Source organism: Oculina patagonica, chromosome 7, assembly GCF_052425735.1.
Source record: "Oculina patagonica isolate OP01 chromosome 7, crgOcupat, whole genome shotgun sequence".
Taxonomy (NCBI): domain Eukaryota; kingdom Metazoa; phylum Cnidaria; class Anthozoa; order Scleractinia; family Oculinidae; genus Oculina; species Oculina patagonica.
In genome coordinates this window covers 9,438,749-9,466,194 of record NC_135764.1, presented here as the reverse complement: position 1 = coordinate 9,466,194, position 27,446 = coordinate 9,438,749, and the positions used below count along the sequence as shown (strand labels likewise).

The 27,446-nt window shown below is 39.1% G+C and overlaps 3 protein-coding genes and 1 pseudogene across 4 annotated transcripts; 2 read left to right on the top strand and 2 right to left on the bottom strand.

The window, feature by feature from the left end:
• LOC144660887 (uncharacterized) overlaps positions 1 to 27,335 on the bottom strand; it is a 57,047-nt pseudogene extending 29,712 nt beyond the window's left edge.
• LOC144660888 (uncharacterized) lies at positions 113 to 6,072 on the bottom strand. The gene is made up of 4 exons (XM_078521615.1): positions 5,664 to 6,072; positions 5,298 to 5,434; positions 2,958 to 4,031; positions 113 to 1,630 (listed from the first exon to the last, which is right to left on the bottom strand). Exons 1-4 carry the CDS (start codon positions 6,070 to 6,072, stop codon positions 113 to 115), a joined length of 3,138 nt encoding a protein of 1,045 aa, XP_078377741.1.
• On the top strand, positions 13,843 to 16,788 carry LOC144660734 (uncharacterized). Its single transcript, XM_078521466.1, has 4 exons — positions 13,843 to 14,030; positions 14,486 to 14,636; positions 15,162 to 15,206; positions 16,070 to 16,788. Exons 1-4 carry the CDS (start codon positions 13,866 to 13,868, stop codon positions 16,327 to 16,329), a joined length of 621 nt encoding a protein of 206 aa, XP_078377592.1. The 5' UTR covers positions 13,843 to 13,865; the 3' UTR covers positions 16,330 to 16,788.
• LOC144660733 (uncharacterized) lies at positions 17,227 to 20,425 on the top strand. Of its 2 annotated transcripts, none has more exons than XM_078521463.1 (4): positions 17,227 to 17,493; positions 18,296 to 18,446; positions 18,929 to 18,973; positions 19,915 to 20,425. In XM_078521463.1, the coding sequence occupies exons 1-4, from the start codon at positions 17,323 to 17,325 to the stop codon at positions 20,175 to 20,177; spliced, it is 630 nt and encodes a 209-aa protein (XP_078377589.1). In that variant the 5' UTR covers positions 17,227 to 17,322; the 3' UTR covers positions 20,178 to 20,425. The 2 variants fall into 2 exon arrangements, with proteins under 2 accessions (XP_078377589.1, XP_078377591.1); XM_078521465.1 differs by having other exon boundaries at positions 18,929 to 18,977; positions 19,915 to 20,036.
• Positions 27,336 to 27,446: the final 111 nt, after the last annotated feature.

The window sequence follows — 27,446 nt, the reverse complement described above, 5'->3', positions numbered from 1 at the left end:
AACAAGCGCCTTGCACTTCTCAGGGTTGAGAGTCATCTTGTTATCTCTGAACCACTTACAGGCTACGGCAAGTTCTTTGTTAAGGACGTATTCGACCTTAGCTGGGTCAACATCAGAGTAATGCAGAGGCACAGTCACGCAGGGCTCTTGCAGGGACAGAATCATGGCCGGTGGCCTTGTTTACGTTAAGAGACTTAAGAATGGTCTCCAGCTCAGCGGAGTTAACATGACTGAAGTGAAACTGATCGGTCACAGGGCAGTTAGCCATTATAGCTCTGATGCTGGGGTGGTCACGAAAATCCTCCACTGTTGTAGTTGGGACGTCAGACACGTTCTGAACAAGGGAATAGTAATGATTGAAGATCTCAGCAACCTCTTTGTTATCCCTAACCAAAGACCCGTTTTCTTTAAGTTGAATTGCTTCATTGCTGGTGTTGCGCCTACTGTGCATGAAGGGCTTGATTGTACGCCAGAATTGTTTGGGATCTCCTTGTGCATCGCTTGCTTTTGTTCGTAGATAACTCGATATGAGTTTACGTCGTAAGGAGGAGGTGGCGTTGCGCTGGACTTTATAATTCTCGAGATCACCAGAATCGCGGGTCGCGAAGTAACGCCGCCTCAGTTTATTCCTTTTGCGTATAGCAGCAAGTAGCTCTGGTGTCATAAATGGAACATGTTCGCGCCTGATCTTGGTCGTCTTGATCGGCGCATGCGCATCTAAGACACCTTCCAAAAGTTTTCCCCACGCCCAACTCACGTCTTCCGGGTCATCAAAAAGATGAGCAATGTGAAATGGGACCATGTTGACGTCAGCTGCGAATAATTCCGGGTCATAATGCTTGAAACGTCGAGCGGTGACAGTTCTGGGGGACGATCGAGGGGAATAGGTCCTCATTACCGTGTAAATGAGGTGGTGATCGCTCAGCCCTAAATCAAAAGCTCCTGATGATACAAAGGAACGGGTATTGTTCGTAAGGGCAACGTCTATCAGAGAGCTAGAATCAGCAGTCACTCGCGTGGGCACTTTGATCAGATTAGACAAGCCATAGACATCAGCAAGGTCCATGAGAGCCTGGCCCTCTTTGGCACCCTTATTGCAGTCGGAAAGGTCACAGTTTAGATCACCAATCAGCAAGATACCCTCGAAACGCTGGCTAGCCCGCAGCAGAATGTTATTTAGTTCAGGCTCCCACGTAGTCTTCGGTACACTTGGTGGTCTGTATGCACCTATAATTAGCAACTTCTTAGAAGACCTCGATGTCTGAATGGTCAGAACGATCGATTCGATCTTGGCACCTTCCAAATCGGAGACTCTGTTAACTAAGAGTTCGCGCTTAACATAGATAAATAAGCCACCGCCGTGACGATTGCGATCTTTACGATACAATCTAAAGCCTTTAATGTAAAATTGTGAATCGGGATACGCATTATCCACTTTGGTCTCACTCACAACCATTACATCGAACAGACCTTTGAGCATGAGTGCCTTTAGTTCGAAGAATTTAAAGCCGCCGACACTGTTGATATTTACATGACCAATCTTCAAGTTCTTAAAATGATTCTCTAGAAGTGAAGAAAGTTCCTCGTCGATTACTTGCGAAGAATCAGTGTGGTCAGAGGCAAAACTCAACTGTTATGACACTCTTGAGGTATTGACTGATTAGCTTTTGACAAGAACACAGTCTGCTGTCTCCTACTCGTTCCGCAAACTCTGCCACAAAAGCATGTTTTTCCCAATTTGGCACTAATGAGGCTATAACATCGCCGTTAAATGCAATCTTTCAAATTAAAGATGACATTCACAATCTTTCGTCATTTCTTTATGTCTCTGTAAAATTTGAGCTTAATCGCACCCATAACAGCTGAGAAATAAGCGTTTTTTAAAGATGCAGGTCAAGCAAAATTTCCCTTCATGAATTTATTCATACATTTGGTATCCCCCGCGACCTTAACGTCACAAGTAAACTATGTGAAATATTTTTTTACAATAACTGAGCGAATTCTCGCGCTCTGATTGGCTAATTTTCATTGTCAATAAGAGGACAGACGCATAAAACGCGTCGCTGACGAAATCAGGGAAGGTTTTTTCAAACTTTTCAGCACTGATTTAGCGCTGTATTCTTCATGAGGCGAGAATTATTCCACAAAACAAGTAGTCTTCAATGAGGAAATCATCTACAATTTATCGGTTTAAAAGCTTAAGAAACTATTGCAGCCTGAGAGCGAAAAGATGAGGATGTTTATCGAGGATTTAGAGCTGAAAATTGGCGGTGAGCGGGAATGTGTGCTGTCAGTTAAGAAGCTGAACCGCGTTTTTGCGGATTATTTTGTGACCACTTTTCACTGGATTGAAAGTCAGTTGAACAATTCGAATTTTCTCTTGTATTTCTGGCCGTATTTGTACCAAACTTTTAATTTACGAGCCTATGATTCTCCGAATTACAGCGACGAAATTCAGTTAAATTCTGCGGCCGTACGGCAATCGCATCTTCCTCGTGCATTTATTTCCTTCGTTTTAAAATCAGTTTTGGCTTTTTGTTATTGTAAAAAACAAATTGACATCAGTTTTTTATGTGTCTGTCCTGTTATTGATGATTTTTAAAGTTTGTTGTAGATCCACTAGCCGCAACACTTTGACAATGTTATGACACAATTTGTCATCAATAACAGGACAAACGCAGAAAAAACTGATGTCAATTTGTTAACTCGAAACAAAAGTAGGTTAGAGCGTGTACATGACAAGAACAACTAATTTGATATTTCACTTTCTCGTTCCATGTTTTGTTTCCACGGTTGCCATAAAGTACACCGATTGTTTGATTCCCAGATTTTAAGCTAAGATCTATTATAAACTACATCTTTCAACATCCAGGGAAAAATATGGAGTTGAAAGGTAACGTAAGCTTCTACTTCAGTTTGTAGAAAACAGACAGATCAAGGAAAATGGGTACACTTACCTTGTAATCAGTCTTTAGGTAACGCTTGCATTTCTTTAGATGTTCTTTCTGTTCTTTTGCCCACGACATCCCCATATTCATCTCTCCCAAACGGTCAGCAACACCTCCAAGGATATCAAAGGCTTCCGCACCAGCTGAACTAATGTAATCTATTCCCTGTAACGACTTCCGGGTGGAAGCAGTGCACACTTCAAGAATACGTAGAAGAGTACTGCGACTCATAGGAGTAAAGCCACTCTCTTTAGAATAGGCTTGGTATTGCTGAACAATGCGCTCAGGTATCGTATTTCGTACCACGTTTGGTATTTTGATTACCTCTTTCGTCGATAGTGTGACCACCTTTTCCCCAAACGGAAGATCTTGTATGATATGAGGACTAGTAATAAAGTCCAGAAAATGTGCCAGCTTCTCTTCTGGAACCACCATTCTTGTTCGTGAACTTGGCGGCGGAACTGGCGCACCTCGTCCGTGGAGGAGAATATGCTGTCTAGCCACCGTGAAACGATATCTGGTTAATCCGGGTATCCACTCTTGAATCTTTGCAAAACTAGCTTTGTCGGCCATGATGGAGAGAATCTGTCTGCGAGTATCCCATTGATCCGCATTGTTATAGCAAGTTGCCAGGGCTTCCAAGAGTGAATCATCTGTAGTTGCAGAACGCCTCTCAGCATCTACTTTAAACAACCGTTTCGTTTCTTGAGATTCGGAGAGTGCATGCCATAACTGACTTGGCTCCTCCGGTGCTACTTCACTCAAAACAGCTGAAACGGCTTCCCTAGCTTTACGCACATGCTGTCGTTTTGTCCGCTCACTAGCTTCATCCCACGGTGTTCGCAGTGTATACCTGATAGGGCTGACATCTCTACTTTCCAAAAAGGTGTTCAAAAGCGCTAAGGAATTAGGGGCGTTTACGACCGTCGATGTGGAAACGTTTTCCGTCAAATTCCATGTATCATCATACGACGCATCTAACTGTATAGAAAGGATACTTTCAGAGGCGTCTTTCTCGATATCGTCACGATGCAATTGGAAAGGAGTACTTGCTGCAACAGGAGCTTGACTTCTTGGTCCCGACTGAAAGGCAATAATAATTATACTAGCGACGCAAACACAAGCGCAAGCATAACAGCACTTGTTTCACTGTGAAAACGGCTTCAAAGCAAGCAAAAGCTCAAGCGCATTGAATTTTATGCTTGTGCTTGTACTTGCGGCAAGCACAAGCACAAAGACCATTTTTTTCCTTTTCGCGTGCTTGTGCTTGTGCTTGCGTCGAAGCCGTTTTCACTATGAAATAAGAGCTGTTATGCTTGCGCTTGTGCTTGCGTCGCTAGTGAAAACCAGGATTTAAGGTGCGTAAATTTATCATGAAACATACATTAGAGCAGATAGCCCAAAAGTGTGACCACTTTTAATGAGTTAACATTCGTTCGTGCAGTTATTATCCAATCAGAAGCCGAGGACAGCTTTCCGTTGACGTCTGATTGGATTATATATGTACGGAAGAACGAGAATGATGTTTGAAATTTACGTTCCCTCAAGGTAAACAACTCACATGCAAAGATTGATTGCAAATCTATGGGCAGTTCAAGATAATTTGGAGCAAGAAAACAAAAAGAAAATGAAGCTGGGAACGTCAAACGGGAAAAACAGTTGTGTTTCTGAAATTTTAGGCAACAGAGATCGCAAAAAAAACCCGGCAAAATATTCTCAGGGTAAAGTGGAATCCCCAGTATGGTGCCACGCCTTTTTTTATCTCAAAATCTAATTTTCCTGTGAGTAAACAACCAATAGACAGAGGTTTTATTGAAATTCTGTAAGCAGTTGTATTTCTTTTTCAAATGGGCTTACTTCCGGGGAGGGCTTACATACGATGGGGGGAGGGGAGGCGAGGTTATTTTTGAATGGATTTTTGCAATGCATTTGCGTTCCTATTGGGAAGTGATTCCGTACGTTCTCTTTTTGGGGTATACAATACCAGAAGGCAAAGCTTTTTAAATATAACACTTTAAAACCCCAAACAGTTCGTTTAGTCGTTTAGTGGGGTGGGGGGGGGGGGGGCATTTTTTGTTATAACTAACAAAACAACCTCCACAGCAGCAGCCTACAATCCGAAAAATTGTACTTTCTCGGCTTTAAATCGAGAGCGCTTATTATCTGAAAGGTTCTTGCGTCAGGTTTTTAGGGAACTTATTTCTTGGAGGGAGGGGCTTTCCTGGGAGAGGGGGGGGGGGCTGGGGGCTTTCGGATTTTACACTAGTAGTATCTTGTCTAGAATTGGTTTACACTGTTAACCACGCTCAGTACAAAATAGGTAAAACGGGCTCAGTATTAGAGACTCACGATGGTAAGATTCTCCATGGGGACGAGCACTTCTGTTTTGTCACTAAGCTCTTCAGCAAGTGCCTCTCTGCTTTCTGTTGTAGATTTTGCTTCACAATCGAGTTTTGAAAGTAAAATACGACAGTTACGACAAACACCTAAAACAAATAAAAATTCACATCAATATTAACATTGAATGGGACATTGTCATCAGGTGTTTGTTTTTCCCGTGTGATAAGAAGAACTACTTTTGACAACAAAGTCACGTGACCAGGCTGGCATATCCCTCGGAGTATGAATCTTTTGTTTACGAAAATGATCTTTAGTTTGTAAAGGAAATTGCTACTTGTTTAATAGCAATGTATGTTCATTGTAATCTGTACAAACCTGATCCGACGGCAACAAATACACCTGTCCTCTGATGTATCATCTTTCCTCCCCGTTTTCCAAGGCCTCTCTCTGCTTTAGGCCATCTTCTATCTTCGCTATGGCCCGATAATTTCTCAGGAACCTGGCATCGCTGAGATCCACGGCGCCATCCAGTTCCCAAGGAAGATCGGTGGTAGGGACAAATAGTGAACTGACCAATGTTTTCAGGAAAGGTAAAAACTGCTGCTCTGGCAAGAATCAAATCAACCTCTGTTTCGACATCTGAGATCCCCCATGTAGACTTATGTCCCGCTATTTCTCGAGTACAGTATAACAACGGAATAACTTCTGTCTTCTTCGCCTTATCTCTTCGCTCGTAGGTGCAGGAATCTCCGACAATAGCGCTAAAAGAACACTTCGCTTCCATACAGAAATAATGATAAAAAACACGTTTCCTTCAAACTCGCATTCTAAGCGTTTCCCGCGCTAGTATCAAGGTTTTCTAATTTGTAAACGTCAATCAAGATCATTATCAACGACCAAATGTAAAAAGTACGCCAAAGTATCCAGAGTGATGTGTTTTACGTATCGTGTTTTAAAGGTAAGCATTTTATTAGCATCTTATCTGCCAAATACATTAAAAAATCTTGCCATCCTTTTGAACAGTGTTCGTTCACGAAGCAGTTTTACACATACTGTTTACATTACGGCGACAAGGAATCTACAGAAATCACGAAATGCCGACCACAAAATTAATTACCGACGTACGGGTAAAATAAATATTTCTTCTATTGATGACAGTGTTTTATCCAAGAATGAATTTTTTTGGCCATGATATTTTAATGTCAAGAACCAATTTATATCTTAAGAACGGAGACATGTTTGTAAAGGAATTTCAAAAGATATATTGGATGTTTCAACAAGCCCGCTGAAATGAACAACCAACAACCATTGTTTACATTTGCTGATAATTTCGTTAAAATTTGGTTAATTCAGCGGCGCCTCGAAAATCTCTCGAAAGAGAACCCAAGCTGAATTTTATACATAATTTATAACAGCATAAAAGGGTTCCACAGCCGAAGTTTGAAGAAATTTGGAGTTATGGCACATGGCGAAAAAAAATTCTGAACTTTATCAATAAATTAGGGATTTTCCCATAAGTAAATAATGGTAGTTTTACAAAATTTGTAATTAATTCTCGAATGACGCTCAAGTCAAGTTATTACCTATTTTTAGAAGCTGAATACCTTGCCTTTTAAGAAAACGTATCCAAAAATTCAAGTATTTCTTTGCACGCGAACTAAATTAAAACTTAGTTTGCCAAATTTTAGCTTTGTATTCGGCCATTTTTGGCGATCTTGTGGGCGAAATTCCTTTTTCTTGTTTTTCACGGATGTAAAGCGCTTTGAGACGAAAAAAACTACATCAAATTTCAAGGCTAGCTCAAGGCTATTTGTGGGCAAAAAAATGAGGGAAATCGATTTTTCCAATTTCTGCCGCTAAATCAATTTTTTGATTGAAATCTGCTGAAAGTCGTTCTGAAAATTCCAGTAGAATGGTAATATCGTATAACTTAGGCCCGTTCCAAACGCCACTCCGCTCATGTGCCGAACCTAACTCAGTAAGGTTCGACCTTGGAGCGACTTTGGAACGACAGCTGATTCAAACGGCGTATTTGTGTCGAACTTAATTCGCGGAAACAAGCCGTTAACAATAATAATATTGACTGAACGTCTGCGTCGAGGATGATAAAAGGTTTTTGCAGTCGAAATCAGCAAACTATTACGCAAGTTTTGCTATAATAATAATATTTCCGGAAAAGCAAATTCATTACGCGAGATTTATATTATTTAAACTGGTTTCCTCTCGAGAATTAGTTTGTAAATGCTAATCTACAAATTTGATCTCACAAAGTGGGGAAACAGCACAAAGGAATTACCACCAAAACAATTTTCCCACGAAGTTCCGCTTCTCTTGAGCTGAAACATATTAAAAAAGATAAACAAAATGCGAGCCCGGTGAGCGAAGTAATTTTCCCGGAATTTTGTGCCGTCGTGCTTCATGCATGACTGGTCAGACCTAGTCACGCCACTCCACTTTAGACCAATCATGAGCGCTGTTATATCGAAAATACATTACAGTAATTCATGCATTAGGTTCGGCACATGAGAAGAACGCCGTATGAATCAGCCGCCGCTCCAATGTCGCATAGTGCGGCAGACCCTGCCGAACTTAACGTTGTTTGCCGAACCTAATTAAAAGTGCCGGACCAAACTGATTCAAACGCCGCTCTTCTGCCGTACTTTATTCACCAGTTAGGTACGGCACATGAGTGGAGCGGCGTTTGGAACGGGCCTTAGGCTTTTATCTTCAGTATCATTTTGTCATTTCGTCATTTCGTGTTGCACGCCCGAATTTGATCACTACTTTTGAACTAAGAGAAAAGAATGATAGGTCACCGAACTCGTTTACGAGAAAATGATGATTTCTCTCTCGCATGAGCCAAGTTGCAGAGAAAAAAGCCGCCATTTCGTTTATGTGCGCGTGCTAATTACGCGTAAAATTCTGCGCAGTAAGGATGTGCAATGCAATACTTGGGAATCACCTTAAAAATGAATATATACATTTACACCTCCAGGGGCTCCTTGGGATTAGTGATTGTTATTGATTACTGTCGATTGCTATCGATTTTTATCGATTTTCTCAATCAATAACAATGATAATAATTTTTTCTGTGAGTTCTATTGTTGTCAATTACTGATTATCAATTTGTGATTGATATCAATAGATATCGATTGTATTGACAGATTTGAGATATTGATTTCTATCGATTGACTACGCCTGGATTCTTATAAATTACAATAAAGAAAAAAGCACAGATTCTAATTTGTTATGTGTAAGATCATTAACTTTTTTATGTTATAACAACCAAATTTATCAGTTATAATATATTTAATTGCTTGACAGGGAAATCTACTTGCCCCGGACAACCAGAGGGGAATTGTGGCTATTAGCATTACTTTCTTGACGGTTGTGACTAGTACAATTGTTCTAATACTTTCAAAGTTTTCCAGCCTAAAGCAGTGACTAATCAGATATTTTTGCCTGAATTACTACAAGAGTAGCAGGCTAGTTGTCAATCCTGAAATAAAAAAAGTTTAAAATGTGCCTGTCTGCAATGAGGAAAATATCATTTAAAGCAAATTTAAAATACATGTACATGTACATTCAAATGTACATCAAGGTTTACGAGGTTAATTGAGTGACCACTATTTATGGAGGTTGTAAGAGGCAGTTTGAGTTCATCATTATTTTCATATAAGCAAATCTGTTGCATTTTTTAAATCTTGCTATATTAGGATTTGCATACCTTTCATGGGTTTTTGATATGTGTACATTTTGTTTTTAGTGAGGGAAAACAGGAATTCAAGGGGTGCAGTTAATGTCTGTGATGATGAAGGTACATGTAAGCATTACATTAGTGTCAGTTTATACCTTTACTTCTCTAAATGCTCTGTGACGGAGTTTAATTTATGTGAATCTACATTTATTTTAGTGCATGAAACTTGATTTTTAAGTGTAAAATTTAGGGGTTTGAAAAATGATAGTGTTTTGACTGCTTGATAAGTTTATGTTTCCTTAATTAAAATCGTGGTTCCTATTGAGGAATTTAATATACACAATTTAAATGTAGCAGCACATGTAAATATACATACAAAATGTAATGTTTTCATTGTTCAAAAAAAGAGGGGGTGGGGGAGGGGGTAAGAGGACAAAAAACCCAACAAGATCTGCTACCTGACCCGATTACTGGAATACTTGTAATTATTTTGTGGGAGAAGTGCAAATTGACCTGTTCAAATTCCGCTTGTTAACAGCTAACCTTAATATATATCTACATCTAAGCTTAAGCCCTAACTTAACATAAATTGTCTTGTTGTGGTACTAGGCGAATAAAGAAATAGAATTTTAACTCAGCTGAAATTTCACGTGACAACAAAAAGTTGATAAACTTTTAGAGCTGCTAAGGCCAGAAAAGCCAGTTGGGCTTGTTGATGAGCCAGCATAGTGTTTTCTTAGCTACATCGCTAAGAAAGGGGAGAATATGTAAGCTTTCGTGGAATTAATCACAGTGCTTTCAACAGCACCTGTCAGAAAGCAATATAAGAGTCTTAAAAAACACCCACCAAAGCTCATTCGTGTGCCAGGTCTTATTGATAGCACTATTCATGCCTTCAGTAGGTCAAAGGATTTTTTGGGTTCTGAATATATCCCCCAACACAGTCCCTGGCCCAGGCAAAAATTGGAAAAATATATCTCTTTTTTATGCATCTGCAGAGTGTTCTGAACAATTTAAGCTAATTTAAAATTATAAACAATCATTTGATGCCAATGATCATCAACAAATCTTATGCCTTTTTTTTTTTCAGGGTTAACACGAGTAGCAGAATTTCCACAGAGTTGCAGACACAGAAAGAGATAAATGAACAATCAGATTATTATATTATATTCTTCATTGCATGTACAAATGTACTGTGTGTAGAATACAATTTATAAATAAGGACAGGTGTAATTTTAAAGTTAATGAAATAAAGCCAGATGAGTTACAATCATGTACATAAAAAATCATCCTGCTTCCTAAACATTTAATTCCCAATGCCCACACTGCAAAGAACAGTAATTATAATAATGAGATACACATTTCATCAATCTCTTAATACATGGTAAAATGGCATGGTAAAATTTTTGCCAAGCAATCTATACCAGTCCTGAGTTTAGAACTAATAAACAGCATTTATGCCTCTCCAGAATTTTTGCTAAGTTTACATGTAATTAAGCAAAGGGCAAAGGGACTCATATAAAGGAAAAAGGTGTTATCGTTTTGGGGACCCTATTTGGCAAATGACAGAATGTCAATATTTTGCTTGTCACTACCTTTTACTCCAGTTTGGTGTTAGGCAATAATTAGACCGTCATTGTCACCATTCCATCGTATAGGGCCCCCATTTGGGGGAGGGGGGAAGCTACATGCAAAACTTTCCAGTTGTATGCTATGTACAGCTGTAACATACCAGTTATGATGGGGGTATGGATATGTTCTAGAGCAACCCTTTCGTTGTTCTTGTTTAACTTTGAGAGTTGCGAGTGTATCTTTAGAACCAAGGTTATGCATAAACTACTAATGATGTTTTTGATTGATCGATTTTTTAACTCTTATTTGGTGCTGTTGTTCATGGTGAAAAGGGATACATATCATATATAAAGAAAATAACATGAATAAAAAACAGTCTAAAAAATTATTAAGGGGAAATAACTAGGGAGCTCCGCTTTTAGGCTTGCCTAAATCTATATATTATTCTGGCCCTTATATCATCTCCTCATCCACTGCAGGCGGGGAATCAAAACATATATTAAATGAAATAGAAAAATATTCTTCAGGAGATTGGGGAAATGTAAATACATTTATATGTGTATCTGATCGATTTTCCAAGAACCTGGCGCCCAGTACCCAAAACAGCCCGGGCTACTATAAGTCCCTTGCCTTCCCCCAGGCTAGAAGGTTGTCACCTCAGGAGCCCAGCTGATAGTTGCCAGACCGACAGGGTGCCTCGTATACAGGGAACCCACGGCCGGGTCATTCAAAATATTCACAGACTACATAGGGCATTCGAAGTTCACACAAACTTGCTCAAGGGGGCCAGACCCTAGCTAGGCCCAGCTGCCAAAAGTGACACCCTCCCCTCCCCCCAGCTTTTGAAGGCTACGAGCCAGCTGGACACCAGCAGATCGCCCACAGCCTGGGCAAGGTCCCCAAACCATGGTTGACGCCAAGCCCCCTCAAGTTAAGGTTGCTGGTTAGCCCGAGTTCAAGCGAAAACCTTGCGGCCAGGTTTCTGCGAATTCGCTAAGGTATATTTTATCTGTTGAAAAGACGTTGGATCAGATAATGTCGTGTTGGGTCGCCCTATGTTCCCTTGTTGCAGGTTTTACCAAGTAAAAATAACAAAAAATACCCTGATTCTTTCGTTCTTGATTCTATCGACGTATTTCCATGCGCATTGTAATTTCAAAATTCCCAAAATTCTCTTACAACTCCGTTTCTTCTGAAGCGAAGTCAATTTAGATCGCCTTGAAGTCATTCATTAGCGCGAAGTTCTCTTCTATGTTGAAAGCAAATACGCATATAGTGGCGAGCACGAAGCCGAGCAAAGAGATAACGGCAAATGTCGTCTTTACCCTTGACTCGTCTTCCAGTAACTGTAAAAATGAATGCTTTTATTTTTCACTCCGAATAGGTGATGCTGTGGAAAGTGTCTTTAACCCTGTGCAGGCCGGGCATTTGTTTCACCTTCTGGCTACGGAGGGGGTTCCAGAAGCCCCCTCCCCACCTTAAGTAACTTGAAAACTGTTGATGCAATGGTCATCAAATTCACACAGATTACGTAGACAGTAACTCAAATAACAAGATACTTTAGGTCTTTAAGTTGTTGGTCTGAAGTTAACAACTTACGTGATGTGGCCCTTGGAGGGAAGCCGGAGGGGAAGAGAAACAGAGGCAGACCCAAAAATAACCCGGCGTCGCACTGCGGAGAAGGAGAGGGACAGTCAAGGATGGAAAACATGGACAAGAGCAAGTCAGGCAGCAAACAACCGCCAGCAGTGGAGGGAAGATGTCCGGGCCTTGTGCGCCTCTTCGACTTGCGTTGGCAATGTTCACACGTAAAGCAATCGCAAATGTAAGCGCAAGATAATCGATATTTCTCTATAATTAATGATTAACGATGAAATGGATGAAATGATCATCACAGTGTGGAAGCAATAGCTTAGTTGGTCGAGCATCGCACCATTATTGCAGAGGTCATGGGTACGAATCCCGTTGTAGCCTTGATATGAAATTCTTTACAGGCTAAAAAATGCAATTGCGTAAATTGCTTGAAAACTGCGAGGACCATTTCATTCATTTCAGTTTCCTTCTTTGCAATTAATTCTTACGGCTGAGTTGAAGGACAAGAATGTGACCTGGGCTGCTGCCAAAAAAAAGCCCAAAGCAGGTATGGTCACAGGATAATGTAGTAGTGTGAATATCAAAGCCCTAAATGTAAACTTTAAAGAGCGGAAAGAGAAACCACTGGTAATTTTGAGAACCTAAATTCACACAATCAGCATTGAACCTCGTCAAACATGTACCCGACAACAACATTTAACAGAGCTTCGTTTCTCTTTGACCTTTACAAACGTCCCTGGGAAATTTAGTCGGTAAAATTTTTGCCAGGTATCTTCAGTTTACAGCGAGTCTGACTTTTACCAAAAAAATTAACGGAATTCTAACATGCTTTTTCCATATCAAAATAATGAACACTTTCAGTGATTCATCGATTATATATATAGCACCTGAGAAGTCTCAGTGCATAAAAGAAACGTGAAATGTTTTTCCAACTGATTTCTTTCCTTTTTAGCGGTAGTGTAGGACTAAGAAAAGTGGTCGCGAATATGGTAATCCCTGCGTGTGCGAAATCGGATCCGTGATCTGGTGATCTTTTCAAGGTTTTTTTTTTTAATCAAGATCAGTTAAACCTTACAACTCTAGATATGGTGTCTTCCATTAGCGGCTGTTTAAGTTTGCTGCTTTAGATATAAAAGAGATAAGAAAAAAACTTTTAACTTTTTGCAACGTCACCAGGTGTACCTTTTCTTAGCATTCAAAATACTCTAACCTCAGGCAATAGAAATAAAAACAAATAAGTAATACAGTGGAACCCCGAACGATCTTCGATATAACGATATTCCCGATATAACGATATTCCCGATATAACGATGAATATGTTATGTCCCGGCAATAGTAAGATGTATGGGACGGAACCCCGATATAACGATTCCTCGATATAACGATATAATTTTACTGCCCCCTTGGCATATCGTTATATCGGGGTTCCACTGTACAATATCTTGGACGGCATCCATGCCGACAACAATATAGGCGTCATGTCGCCTAATCAATGCAGATAATCGGTATTTTATAGTATTCGCAATGGTGTTAAGTATTTTGTTTAGCGGTAACCTGAGAGATGAATCGCACGATGAAAACTTTAACTTCTCGTGCTCACCAAGCTTCCATAAGCGTTATTTATTTACAAGAGCGAGAAAGGAAAAAGCTTTACATAACCATTTCGCATTTGAACAACATAATTTCCATTCTACCGAAAGTACCCATCACAAAAGATGTCTTTCAGAATTGTGCTGCTTGTTGCAGTAATGCTTGTAACCTCAAATGGTTACGAGTTATGCGAATATGCACGCGTTAGGAAGTGCAACGAGGATTTCGTGACCTTCGTCAAATCTCATCCAAATGATCCTGTCGTGGAAATTTACTGTAATGCCTATGAGGTACGTAAGAGACTTAACCCTTACCCTGTGAAAACTAACTCACGCATACACAAGCGATTGAAAATCCATGATAGTCAGTAAAATAAGTGCAAGAAAAAAATATTATTTAATAAAAATTGTTTTTTGCAAGTAACGGAAGCAGAAAATTTCAATCACAGAATTGAACTAAACGCAGGTATCGACCTTTTTAACACACATCAACGCAGGGGCCGTAAGACATTGCAAAATTGTGGTAAAAAAGAGAGAAAATCCGTTGATTTGCGACAACTCTCATTAATAGTGGCTTTTGCTCATGCAAATTTTGCTTTCAAAATTTGTCTTTAGGACTGTTTGCAGTTGACCTTACGGAGTAAAATGAGTCATGATTCTTTGCTTAATATGATTTTTTCTGTTTTAAAATGGAGTGAGTTATTTTTTTCAGTTCCACTAAATTTTTTAATATTTTATTATTTTAGCAAGTTGCTAAATGTTTGATCTCCTCAAGCAAGTGCAAAGGAGAATTCATCGATTCCCATCGATATATAATTCTTCAGCAAATGTTTATGGACAAGAAGTTGGACGTGTGTCCCCAACATGACTTGGAAGCCTTTGAAGAAGTCGTTTGTGGTTAGTACTTTATCAAAACGCTGGTTTTTAAGCTTGTTTTACACTTAATTTGCCATATTTTACTGAAGTTTTTCAGTTGCTGAAGTTTTTTCGTTGCTCTGTTAAGGCTGGTTTTCACTGTGCATACATGCATAAACATAACCACAAACACAAGCTTTCAATTATGCGAAAAAGAAAAAAAAACACCCCACATGGGGACGAGGTTGCTTGGGTTGCCTTTGCCCTTGATTTAGAGTTGTAGACAAGTATCTACGCAAAAAATAAATCGGTTTCTTGAGAGTTAATTGTCGTAGAAACTGGAGGTGAACTTATAGCCGTTCGAGTTCACTGAAGTTAGAGATAAAAGAAAATTGTCTATATCATATACAATATTAACGGTCGTTGAAAACTAATTGGGAAGCTCAGCTCGTTAAAAACTAATTGGGAAGCTCAGCATCTAGCCATGGCTAAAACTATTTAAAAGTTTTACTCAGAGCATGCACGGAAATATTTTAATAATTAATGTGAATATTTTCTATCGTATAGCTGACGAAAAATATCTTCTGCACATTGGACATTTACTAAGTGTAGGTAAGTACACAAAAATAGCAGTGGCTCTTTTCATCAAATGAACACGTAAATCATACGTAGTGTTACAAGAGAATTTTCCGCAATTTCAGGCATTACTGTGTTTGTCCTTATCCAGCAGTTTAAATCTTAAAAAAATCGGTTATTTTTGTCAAAGTAAAAATTCATTTTGTCTTGTGTTTGGAAATTGTACACTTGTACAACTAATAATAACTGCGATTTTCCTTTTAACCCCAGTTCAATTAGGAGTCGAATAACTCAATAGCTTATTCTCCCGAATTCCAGTTCATCATTAAAAGGACCTTGTTTTGTATTAGTTTCCACGCAAGATCGCCACCTGAACTTATTTTCTTAAGTCAAGTTTTATTGGTTTCTATTTCAGGGCCAATTTCCCTTTATTAGTCACTTACTTAGGCAAACTAATCAGAAAATAACTGGAAATTTAAGTTGAGCCTTCCATCTTCAAGATTATACGATTGCTTCATCTTAGGAAGCTCCATACTATAGCGTCTAAGTTAGAAAACTGATGAAAATTTCATCATTTTATTCTGCTACTTTTGCCACAGATATCTCAATCAAAACCTATATATTAGCGACTGCCAACAATAGATAGCAGCAAGAATACAAGAATGAGTACGATCAGGACTTCCAAATTACAATTCGGTATAATTTGTTTATAAAACTATCACTCCTCCCTATTTCTACAGTTGAATATGAGACCTTCGGTAGGAGATTTTTGTGAGGGGTTATAATCAAAAACATAAGCAGCTGAGTAGGTTTCAAAAGTTGTACTCGTGCTCAGTCTCATAGTCATACTACGATCTTAAGGCTTCTTCTTGTATTACCATCTAAATATTGACTTTCAGATAAGGACGACTTTGCCCCCTGTGCAGCAAAGATACATCGCAAATGTTCAACTCAAATGACACAAGAAATGGAAAATGGAATAACGCTGTGTACCAGCATTAGGGATCTCATCAAATGCTATGAAAATCCGGGAGAATATTGCTCTGCCAGGATTTATAGAGATTTTGTTAGCCTTTTGAGAAAATTTGGTCTGCAGATTCAAAAAATGAACGCTGAAGAATTGCCTCCTCTGGCGTCAGATTGCGAAAACCTGATTTGAACCTGTAGGCTGCATCACTAATAAATTAGGACAACATTGTTACCAGTAGAATGAAGGCATTGGGCCGTAGATTGTTATTGTCGAAAAAATCAAATAAAACTTTGTAAAAATATACATGTAAGATCTAGTAAAATCGGAGTCGCAGTTTTGTATAATAAATGGGAGATGGTTTATGCTGCTTGGTAAAATAAATGAGAGATATAAAATGTAACGTGAGCGTGGGACATTTTTGACATGTAAGCAGCTTATACATTAAGCGTAGAACTTTAAAAAATAGTAAATAGATTCAATAAGGCAATTCGAACAGGAAGAAATAAAATCTCATTCAACACGCATAGCACCACTTCCAAAGAGAATATTCATGTTCTCAAAAAGGGGAAAGCTACAAGCCATGCGACCCACACTGTCGGAGCTTATTCCGGTTTCCGTAGCATTAAGCGGCTAGGAGTATTTCTACCCCCCCCCCCCCCACCCCCCTTGAATGGGATGCTAGTCCATCACGGGGTTCCAGGAAAGAGTTCTTTCAAAGTGAGGCTAAACAGAGAAGCTAAGAAAATTTTAAATCAAACCCCTAAGCACACTATTTGGTGTCTTTTATAAGTAGCTGTTTGAGTTTGTTATTTTAGATATGAAAACGATAAGGAAAAACTCCTTTTCTCAGCTTAGAAACTACTCTAGCCTCGAGCAATAGAAATGAAAACAATTAACTATTATCATGTCTTAGAGCGCGTCCATGCCGACTAGAATATAAGAGCCATGTGGCATAATCAATGCAGATAATCAGGATTTCATAATATTTGAAATGGCGTTTTCCATTTTGTTTACGGTAACCCCAAGATATCAATCACACGACAAAATCATTACTTCTCGTGCTCTTAAAGCTCCTTTTGACGTTATTTATCCACAAGGGTGAGAAGGGATAGTTCATTATATATCCATCCCACAGCTTACCAACATCAGTTCCATTTTGCAGAATAATACCTAAAACAAGAGATGTATTTGAGAATCGTGCTACTTGTTGCTGTTATGCTTCAAACCTCAAATGTGAAGGGTTTCAAGCCATGCGAGTATGCACACGTTATGAAGTGCGACATGGAATTCGTGGCCGGCTTCAGAACTCGTCCCAACGATCCTGACGCGAGGGTTTACTGTGATGTCTATCAGGTAACACTTACCCTGTGAAAAAGAGCTCAATCAAAGCACAAACACAAGCGATCGGCCAGCAAGAGCAGTTAAAAAGTGGGAGGAAAAAGATTTTAAAGAATCAGAAAAGTTCAACCATAAAACCAGCACAAAACTAAGGACCCGCAATTATTACTATTTTTTTCAAGTTGACCTGTATTAAATTTTCGGTTAAATGTGCGTTTAGGTGTTAAAGGACAGGTAGTCACCATAACTTGTGAAAAACCTTTTTTTTTTCAAATCAAAGCAAGTCCCCGCGAGAAATTCGAATTGGTGTCCAAAAGAGACGAAACTTGTGAGCACTGTTTACTTGCTCTCGCAAATGTTCCTAATAAATGCGTCGTTTTTGTCTTTTTGCAGTTTGCATGGTCACGTAATCAACATATCAAAAATTCCGTGAGGGGTGAATTAACAGCTACTTATGATGGAGAAATATCCTTAATAAATTTCATCCACCTCGTGTATGTGACCATGACCATACCGAGGGTTTCAAATATAAAAACAAAGCTATTAATTTACACTTTTCAAAAATTGCCAAAACAAAACATCGGGGGCGGAAGGGAGGAGTCCAGATTCTAGCTTGTTTTCCGAATTATCCGTCAAATACCAGTACCGGTAATTACGTTGCTGAAGTAGCTGATTTCGATGAAACCTACCTCATCTGAGAATTTAATGTTTCTTTAGCTCAGTTGTAATGATCGATTTTCATTTGGATTGTATATTTTGGCACACTATCTGCTCAAAGTTGAGCCACCTTAAAGTGATTTTTAATTTCGTTTTGTAGCAATTTGCCGATTGTCTGAGCTCCTCAAGTGACTGCAAAGGAGAGTTCATCGATTCCCTTCGATACATAGCTTTTCAAAGGATGATTATGGACAAGACTTTGGGCTGGTGTCCTCGCCATGATCTGGAAGACCTCAAAGAAGCCGTTGGCGGTGAGTATGATCATTACGGAGTTTTTAACGCTTGTCTTGTCACCCAGTTCACAATAGGTAACGTTTCACGAGTTGCCTTTTGACTGCCATAAGCACCAAAGAATATGCATAAAATTATACATGAGCGAAAAAGAAAAACGAACACTTAATTGTTTATTCTTCTTATGCGCATGCTAACGCTTATGCCTTTTCGTATGCTTAGTAAAACCCGCCTTTAAACATGGGTTAGCGGCAGTTTGTATGCTTTGCATTTGAATACAGTTAAGAGTATTAGGAAAATAAAAAAGGTAAAAAAAAGTGGAATGAGTAGGAAAAAAAAAGAAGGGGGGGCTAATTGGCTGCTATGATATCAAAGTAGTTGAACTAAGTAATTTTTGACGTTTTTAAGTCATGATGATAATCTCGCGTCTGCTATGTATAGTTTTATAGACAGCATGCATGCAAAAATACAATTATGAATATGTATGCTTTCTATTTTATAGATGACGCGCAGTTTCGCCCGCAGATGAAGCACTTAGCAAGTGTAGGCAAGTATACAAAAAATGTAGTGACTCTTTTAATCCAATGAATACGCAAATCATGCATAGGAACAGATCATTGGCTAATATCCTGGGTTTGACCGTATTTGCTATTTAGACGGCTTGTCTTTATGTCTGAGCTGCAGGATGGCAAACGCTACCAAACGGCTACGAAAAATTCCTCCTAAGCAGAATTAAATCTTATCGTGCTTCAATAAAAGATGATGATGATGATGATGATGATGATGATGATGATGATGATGATGATCCTTATTGCCACCCAATTCAAACCACGTGATAATTCATGATCGTGATCGATTGTAATTGAAGTATATGCGAACAAAACAATTGTAAGCTCCCAAATGAATTAAAACATGAACTCATAGGCGGCAGAGCAGGGCGGGGGAGGGGGGCTGTAGCCCCCCAAACGAAAATTTTGGGAGGCTGAAACCCCCCTCCCCCCAAATATTTTGGTACCGGAAATAACGCGAGCATAGCGTAAAATTGGTTTGTCAAGATATTACGTCATGCGAGTGAGTTCAAACATCTTCGAAATTCCTTAGATGTCTTCGGGAAAGTTCGTTTATCTTCGGAAAAGTTTAAAAAAAAATTGGAAAAGTTCGTATCGCCTTCGAACAACAATAGGAGAATCTTCGAAAATTTTTGGTCTAGAAACTGCTCAGAAAACCCAAAAAGTTGCTAGAACGGGAAAAAAGTTGCTTCAAATATGAAAACATGCAGAGTATTTTTGAGACAGTCTTAGGCTCCCCACGTTCGAAAACGCTCCGCCGCCTCTGGAACTAAATTGGTTGGCAACAAGGATGATAGCGCGTTAGTCGAAAGTATAAGCAGCTGAGTAGATTTAAAAAGTCCAACTCGTACTTAATCACATACTCGTACCCTGAACTAAGGTTACCTAAATGTATTACCATTCTTAATTTGACTTTCAGCTAAGGAAGATTTTGCGCCCTGTGCAGCAAAGATCCATCGCAGATGTGCAACTCAGTTTGCACAGGAAATGAAAAATGGAATAGCGTTGTGTAAAACCACTAAGGATTTCGTCCATTGCTATGAAAATCCGGAAGAATCTTGCTCAGCTGAGATTTATAAAGTTTTTGTTAAACTTTTTGGACATTGTTCTCGTCATCTTATAAAAATGTACAAAGAATCGCCTCATGTGATGTCAGATTGCGCGGAAAACTTTGAGATGTAACGCTGGTAAATTGAGACAACATTATAACTTATAAAGTAAAGTAGTCTGGCCTAGAATTGTTATCATCGTAAAAGTCAAACTTGTTAAAAGATGCATGCATGATCTAGTAAAATAAGAGTTAAACATATGTAGTAATAATGTTTCATATGTAAGCAGCTTGTATATCAAAGGTAAGAAGCGAATATCCTGTGTGGGCAAAAACGATCAATTGTAACTAAATGAAATAAAAACTCAGCGTACACGTACAACGTCTACAGAGAGAATTAATGCTCTTAATTAACAGTACCCTTACAGTACCCTTAGCTTACTTACATAGGTCCAAAACATTTAATTTCCTAATTTTCCTAAACTATAATGTAATCATAGAGAAATAATGCCAATAATGGATTAATGAGAACTACAGAAATTTATTACTGGACAATCAGGGAAGCCAAAGAGGAATCGACATAAGAGTAAAACGGTGAACGCCAGGAATTTTGAAGGCTCCCCTAAAAGATAACAGAATCGGGCTTTTTGGGCGTGGTGCAAATTACGTTTCACTCCTTATAGGCCGGGCATTATTTCTAAATCAACAACTTACTTCGCTGTAACGATTTGACTTTACTCCCTCCTTTCAATTAGCGCTACCTTTTGAAAAATCGCCCCTCTTTTTTGCTATTTTTCCCCTTTTACATGAAGTGTCCGCCCCTTTGGCACTAAATGATCCTATTATGTTAAAGCCCTTATTTAAATCAGCGCCATCCGAGTTACAGCCATCACAGCGATAATGGAAATTGCCTTCAACAGGCAATTCCTGCATTTGTTGTTGTTCTTACCAATGACAACCAACGATTTCAAGTCTTAAAAGTCAAGATGATCATCTCTAGCACCTTTATATGGGATTATCTACCCGGACCACGACTTTATAAAAAAAGCAATGTCACACAATTTTAGGCAATTTTGGCACTGACCAACTGGTCATAGAATTAACTGAAATATCACAATAACGGCTTAAAACTGTAGAAGAACTCAAAAGAAACACAGAAAGGCCAAATGGGGGCATGGATGGGCAAAATTCGAGAAGACTAAAACGGATTGCGTTCGGGAAAAACGTCGGTCCGACTTTTTTTCAAGTTTATCTCAATTTGTATGAAAGTGTCATTAACAATGCTCGAAAATTGTCCTTGTTTGTTATGTGGTCAAGATTTTGCCAATAAAAGACTTTTGCTCTGCCAATTTGAGGTTTAGAGCTCGAAATTAGCGAAAATAAATAGAATTACCTAATACCGTAACCTGGCTCCTTTACAGTGCGGCTACTGTAACCGGGGTCACCCAGACAAAGTTAACCAATCACAAAGCAGAACGGAAACAATAAATTTCAGCATTTTTTTCCTTCAGCCAATGAAATTTCGAGTACAGAACAATGAAATTTCAACTTCTTCGTTCGCCACGAAAACACAACAATGCTAAATTTTTACTGTATACACCTTATTCATAAATGGCGGAACGCGCGGAAGAGCTTGGGCCGAGTACATGAAAGCGAGGCGAGTGAGGCATCGACTTCGAATTTGGTTAAAGAAAAGTATGGCGGATTGAAGTAGTATTTGATAATTCTTGAAATATCTCGTCGGTTAGAAAGCGATTCTCAGGTTTTGATGACTGCCCTTGGAATCTCTGGTTTTTCAACTGCAGATTTGGCCGCATGGTTTCGAATTCAACACAAATCATGGAAAACATTTCGTCGCAAAACCGCATCGATCCTCTCCGGCTGAGTACAATACAATCCAGACAACTTCCAAGTTTCCTTTCGAAGACCCTAGAAGCTTGCAGGAAAGAGGAGGAAAGAAACACGATATAGGACAGACTATGTAGCTTGTTAAAAAAATAACACGTCTCTCTGTACGGTAAGCAAAAAATAGCGATTATATAGGTTTCTTGAGTATTTTGCCTTCAAATGCATTAAAGCTGAAATGTTGTTCACGACGGTTGATCATTCTTTGTAGACATTGCTTGTTACAAATCCTTAAATTTTAGAATAAGTAAAGCCAAGGAAAGTAGAAATAGGCTTTCCAATTTTAAACTTTTCAAATTGAAATAAATTTTACAGCGGACGGCAAGATTCTTGCAATATAAATTATTCCGATACATTTGCTGAATTCAGAATTTAGGCACTTCTTTGATGCAAAATCCTTTTGCTGATTTTTTGTCCATATATACTGATCCATTTGTGATTCTTAAATTGTGTATGCAATTGAATGCTCGAGTTAGAATGCCGAGGTTAGTGGGTGAAACTTTTGTAAAACGATAGACTGAACTGGAATATTTTTAACCTTAACCTGTTGCTAGTCGCACAATGTTGGCGATTTTGTTTTTAATTTTCATATCCAGAGACGTGCAAAATCGCTATAGTCTCTATAATATCTATTATCCTGTGCCTTTTTGCCAGCTTACAAAGTCTTCCATTAAAACGAAACTATAGTAATACAGATAACAACAGTACATGAGGCAGTGAAGAGATCAAGAAGATCGATGCGGTTTTGCGACGAAATTTTTCCATGATTTGTGTTGACTTCGCATCCATACGACCGTATATACAGTTGGAAAACCAGGCATTCCAATGGTAGTCATCAATAGCCAAGAATCGCTTTCTAATCGACGAAATATTTCAAGAATGATCAAATACTAATTCAATCCGCCGTACTTTTCTTTGTTTTGGTTCGAAGTCGATGCCTCACTCGGCTAGCTTTCATGTACTAGGTTCAAACTCTTCTGCGCGTTCCGCCATTTATGAATAAGGTGTATGGCGCTGGATTTTCAATTAATTTTGATTGCATCCCTTTTGAGCTTGAGTAGTTGTGACAGCACGAATTGGAAAGTAAATATCAGCGATGATAGTGAAAGAGAAGTTCGAAACTGTGTAAAAACAGGGAAAGCAACGGCCGTGCCATATGTCTTCCAGACGTAAAAGTGCGTGGCGGAGTTCGCTCGGACAATTTCAAACAATTTCCTCTACAGCATCAACCGGAGTTTTAGTAGTACCATTTGGAAAATAAATGCACGTAAGCCCAGCAAAGGAAGACATTCTAAACTGCACAACGTACCAGATATAGCGAGGATGACAACATTTTTTCACTTTACACAATAAAATGTCAGTCGAGTAAAAAACAGTAATATATAGATTTAGGCACGCCTAAAAGCGGAGCTCCCTTATTTATTTAATTTTCACTGGAGCTTACAATGTTTTCATTCTAGTGAATAAGCGGCCAAAGTACTAATGTTTATGGCGGTTTATAGGTTCAAGACAAATTTAAATAGCTCACGGTTAAACCGAATGTCAGCAGTACGACAAAAATAATAATCTTAAAGCGGGGCTAAATCATTACTCATGGCACGAAAAATTACTTTAGAGTACAGTAAATTATCTGCTTTCTAGCAATAGAAAATAGTTTCGCGATCCTGTAAAAGTTTCGCAGCAGTTTAGTAGACTCCACAATATCTATTACATTGATATAGGATATATTCAACGTGAATCGCTGAGTCTGTCGGATTAGCTCAATCGGTAAGTTGCCAGTCTGCGATCGAAAGGTCGTGAGTTCAAATCCCAAAGGGTCAAGTTTTTTTTCTTTTTGTTTTCTTTTTTTTTACCCCGTAACAATAAAGTGGTTTGTTTATTATATCAACCCGATTTAGCTTTCGATACTCCTTCATGTACGATGCTGGCTTTACAGATAGACACGAAAGTCATCGATCGATTATGGCTCTCAATGTCCACTTTTTTGGCGGTCGATTACTTTCTACACGTAATTTTCAGCCACATTTTGTTTCATTGCTTCTTGTTTTTCTTTTCAAACCTCTTTAAATTTTAAAGGCCGCCTTTATACGGCCTTCTTGCTTCACTATTTCTACCATAAAACTATGGCGGCCATGTTGCGCGACTCCGTACGTACGACGTACGCGCCCGCGAACCATGCCGCTATCCATGTTGACCATGAAAACTCATTTCGATAGTGTTCCTTCTTTCATGCGTATGGGGCTCTGCACTGCGGCCCTTCGGGCCGCTGTAGAGCTCCGCTAAAATTTCATTTTGTTCACTCGTGAAGCTATTTACTTTATATGTTGAAAAAAGCGTTAGCTAGCGTTGACGTTTCGATTTAAAAATTTGAGTAGTTCTACATGCTGTACAAATGCATGTCATTTGTCATTCAAGTTTGCAAGAATTGATTTCAATCTCTGTGAAAGCAGTGACGCGACAGCCGTTTGTTTGGACAAACTGTGTGGCGGAATTTGATTCTCGGAGAAAATAAAACATTTCCGCTGCGCACTTTTATCAGCTGGAGACATATGGCACGGCCGTTGCTTTCCCTGTTTTTACACAGTTTTGAACTTCTCTTTCACTATCATCGCTGATATTTACTTTCCAATTCGTGCTGTCACAACTACTCAAGCTCAAAAGGGATGCAATCGAGGTTAATTGAAAATCCAGCGCCATACAGTAAAAATTTAGCATTGATGTGTTTTCGGGGCGAACGAAGAAGTTGAAATTTCATTGTTCTGTACTCGACATTTCATTGGCTGAAGGAAAAAATGCTGAAATTTATTGTTTCTGTCCTGCTTTGTGATTGGTTAACTTTGTCTGGGTGACCCCGGTTACAGTAGCCGCACTGTAAGTAATTACGAGTAGCTGAAGGTTGTTTTAGCCAAAAAAAAATTTCCATGGTGTAAATTCCAATTGTTTTAAAATTTTAAGATTATAACAAGATGACATTAAGGACAAACAGTTCAATCTGAATACGAGGTGGACTCCTGTCAATTGTAAAAATTTGAGTCCCGATAACTCGAACCCTCAATAACTCGAACCTCCCACTAACTGGAACCTTTTTTTAATTCCTCTTTATATTATTTTCTTACTGATTTTACCCTCGACAACTCGAACCCCCGATAATTCGAACCTTTTTCGATTTCCCCTGAAGGTTCGAGTTGTCGGGATTCAACTGTAGTAAGGATAGTTATGGCGGTAGTCGTTTGTGTTTGAAGTTTATTTATTGGTGACTTTTCTGGCCATAAGATCAAAAGGGCATTTTATTTATAAAATAGATTTAAACTAACTGATTCCTGTGGTGTTAGTACACTTAACCCTCGGAGGTACAAGCAAATTCATACCCCCACAGTGGTACAAAGGAAGGAAGGGGGGGGGGGGGGGTGGATGGAACCCCAAACCAGGGTTTCCAATCTATTAAGGCGCAGCAAAATTATTTTGCGCTGAGTAGCAAGCCCTTAGCTTACTTAACAAGATGACTAATTTTTGTTGACTGTCACGTCATATGACATCAGATGACGTCATTGGATCCGCCATCTTGGTTATGCCATCTTGGATTTCACCATTTTTCTCAGAAAACCCGAAAAAATTGATGCAAAATCAAGCCAAAATGCTTATAGAATGTAAAATTAATCAAATCGTACAACTTCGTTTCAAAATACTAGAAAAAAGAGAAATGGTAATAATTACGTTTTTTCTGGCCAGACCTACTTGTAGTTGAGACGCTGCCATGGCAACGTCAAATATTATGCACATATGGTTGACATATCAATATTTTTGCAAGGGATGAATGAACAACTACTGAAATTTTCGGCATTATAGAGTAAATCTTTTTTTTTTTTTTCAAAATTTCGAAAAGGGTTGGTTTCCTCCAACCCGCCAACCCACCCACCCATTGTTCTTCCGAGGGTTAATAGTGCCCGCGTCTACGTCCATGGCGTCCACCATTTACCCGCCTACGTCCGAGAGCACATTTAGGCACACGTACGATGCGCGAACGATTGGCAACCACTTAACGTCCTCCTCTAGAACTACGGTCGCGACCCTTTCTTTCGCGGCCTCCGTATGGAGATCGTTTGCGGCCAGGACGAGGAGGGTAGCGGGTTGGCCCAGAATTTGACATTGGTTCTACTCCAGGGGTTGACGAATGATTTCCCGGCTTTTCAATTTCAATGTTATATTCGCTTTCCTTGATACCATCCTCCACTTCACTGCCGATCTCTTCGTCCTCCTCCCACTGATACTCGTTGCCTTTAGGGTTGTCTACGTTTTTGTCTTGATCATCGGTGGAAGGCTCCTTATCGAACATTCTAAGAAAATTAACATTAAGGTTAACAGTTTTTCACACATGATATGTGCTGTCGGCAATTACAACTTCAAAAAGATATCAGTAAATTCTTCAAATCGCAAACACCCTTGAAAAAACCATTACCGGAACAAAACGACTTTAAGGCGAGTATTTTTCCCTCGAAACTGCGTCGGAAAGCTGCTACATAACAATTCTATCTCTTTTTTTAGGGTAATTAGCATTTTCTTTATAAAGGCAATCAAATTTGCTGCTGCATTTCGCCATTTACAACACAATAGCGAAATGACTGAGTCATTTCGCTATTGTGTTGGAGATTGCATTGTTTGCAAATCGAAGATGACTTTCTAGTGTGCCCTTTTACGCGCTCATGTAAGTGTCTACGTGTATAGCCCACATATCCTGCATCACACAGGTTAAAATTAAAATTCGTTGACGATACATTGTTGGTTGAAAATAGGGGGCTTAATTTCGTGTCGCTTAAGTTGTTGCTCGAGCTTAGGGCTTAAAAAGACCGGTTGGACAGTCACGTTTAATTTTTAACTTAGATTGTTCAGTTGTTTAACGTTATTAGCTAAAGACTGGTTCTTGAATTGTAACACTACTCTCACAGTCTCCGATGGTACATCTGGTGATGGGCAGGGCTCCTGAATTGAAACTTTTTTTTCTCGATTAACCTTTTGATTGTAGTTTCAACCAGTGGCTTCGTGTATCTCAAGTTGAGCAATGATTAGCCCAAAAATAAAAATTTGAGGAGACACCAAGACTAAGTAAGGTTAAACATTAAAATAGAAAGAGGCCTATTTTAGTTTCCTAAAAAAAATGAACGGCAACGATGTTCCACAAATTATAACGGATTTCACCAGCGCCATCGATCAACATTTATCGATAATATTCATTTGAAGTGATTTACTTACAGCTCCGTTTCCTCAAAAGCGATGTCATTTGGGATGTCCCTAAAGTCATTGCTTAGCGGGGCGTCGTCTTCCACGTTGAAAGCAAACAAGCATTCAGTCGCGAGCAGGAAGCTGAGTTGAGCAACAAGGGTAAATGTCATCTTCACTTCTGACTTATCTTCAAGGAACTTTTGTCATCTCTTTTGGAAGCTAGCGCTTTTATCTTGCACTCCGAATGGGTGATATTGTGAAACGTCTTTAAAGGACTCCGG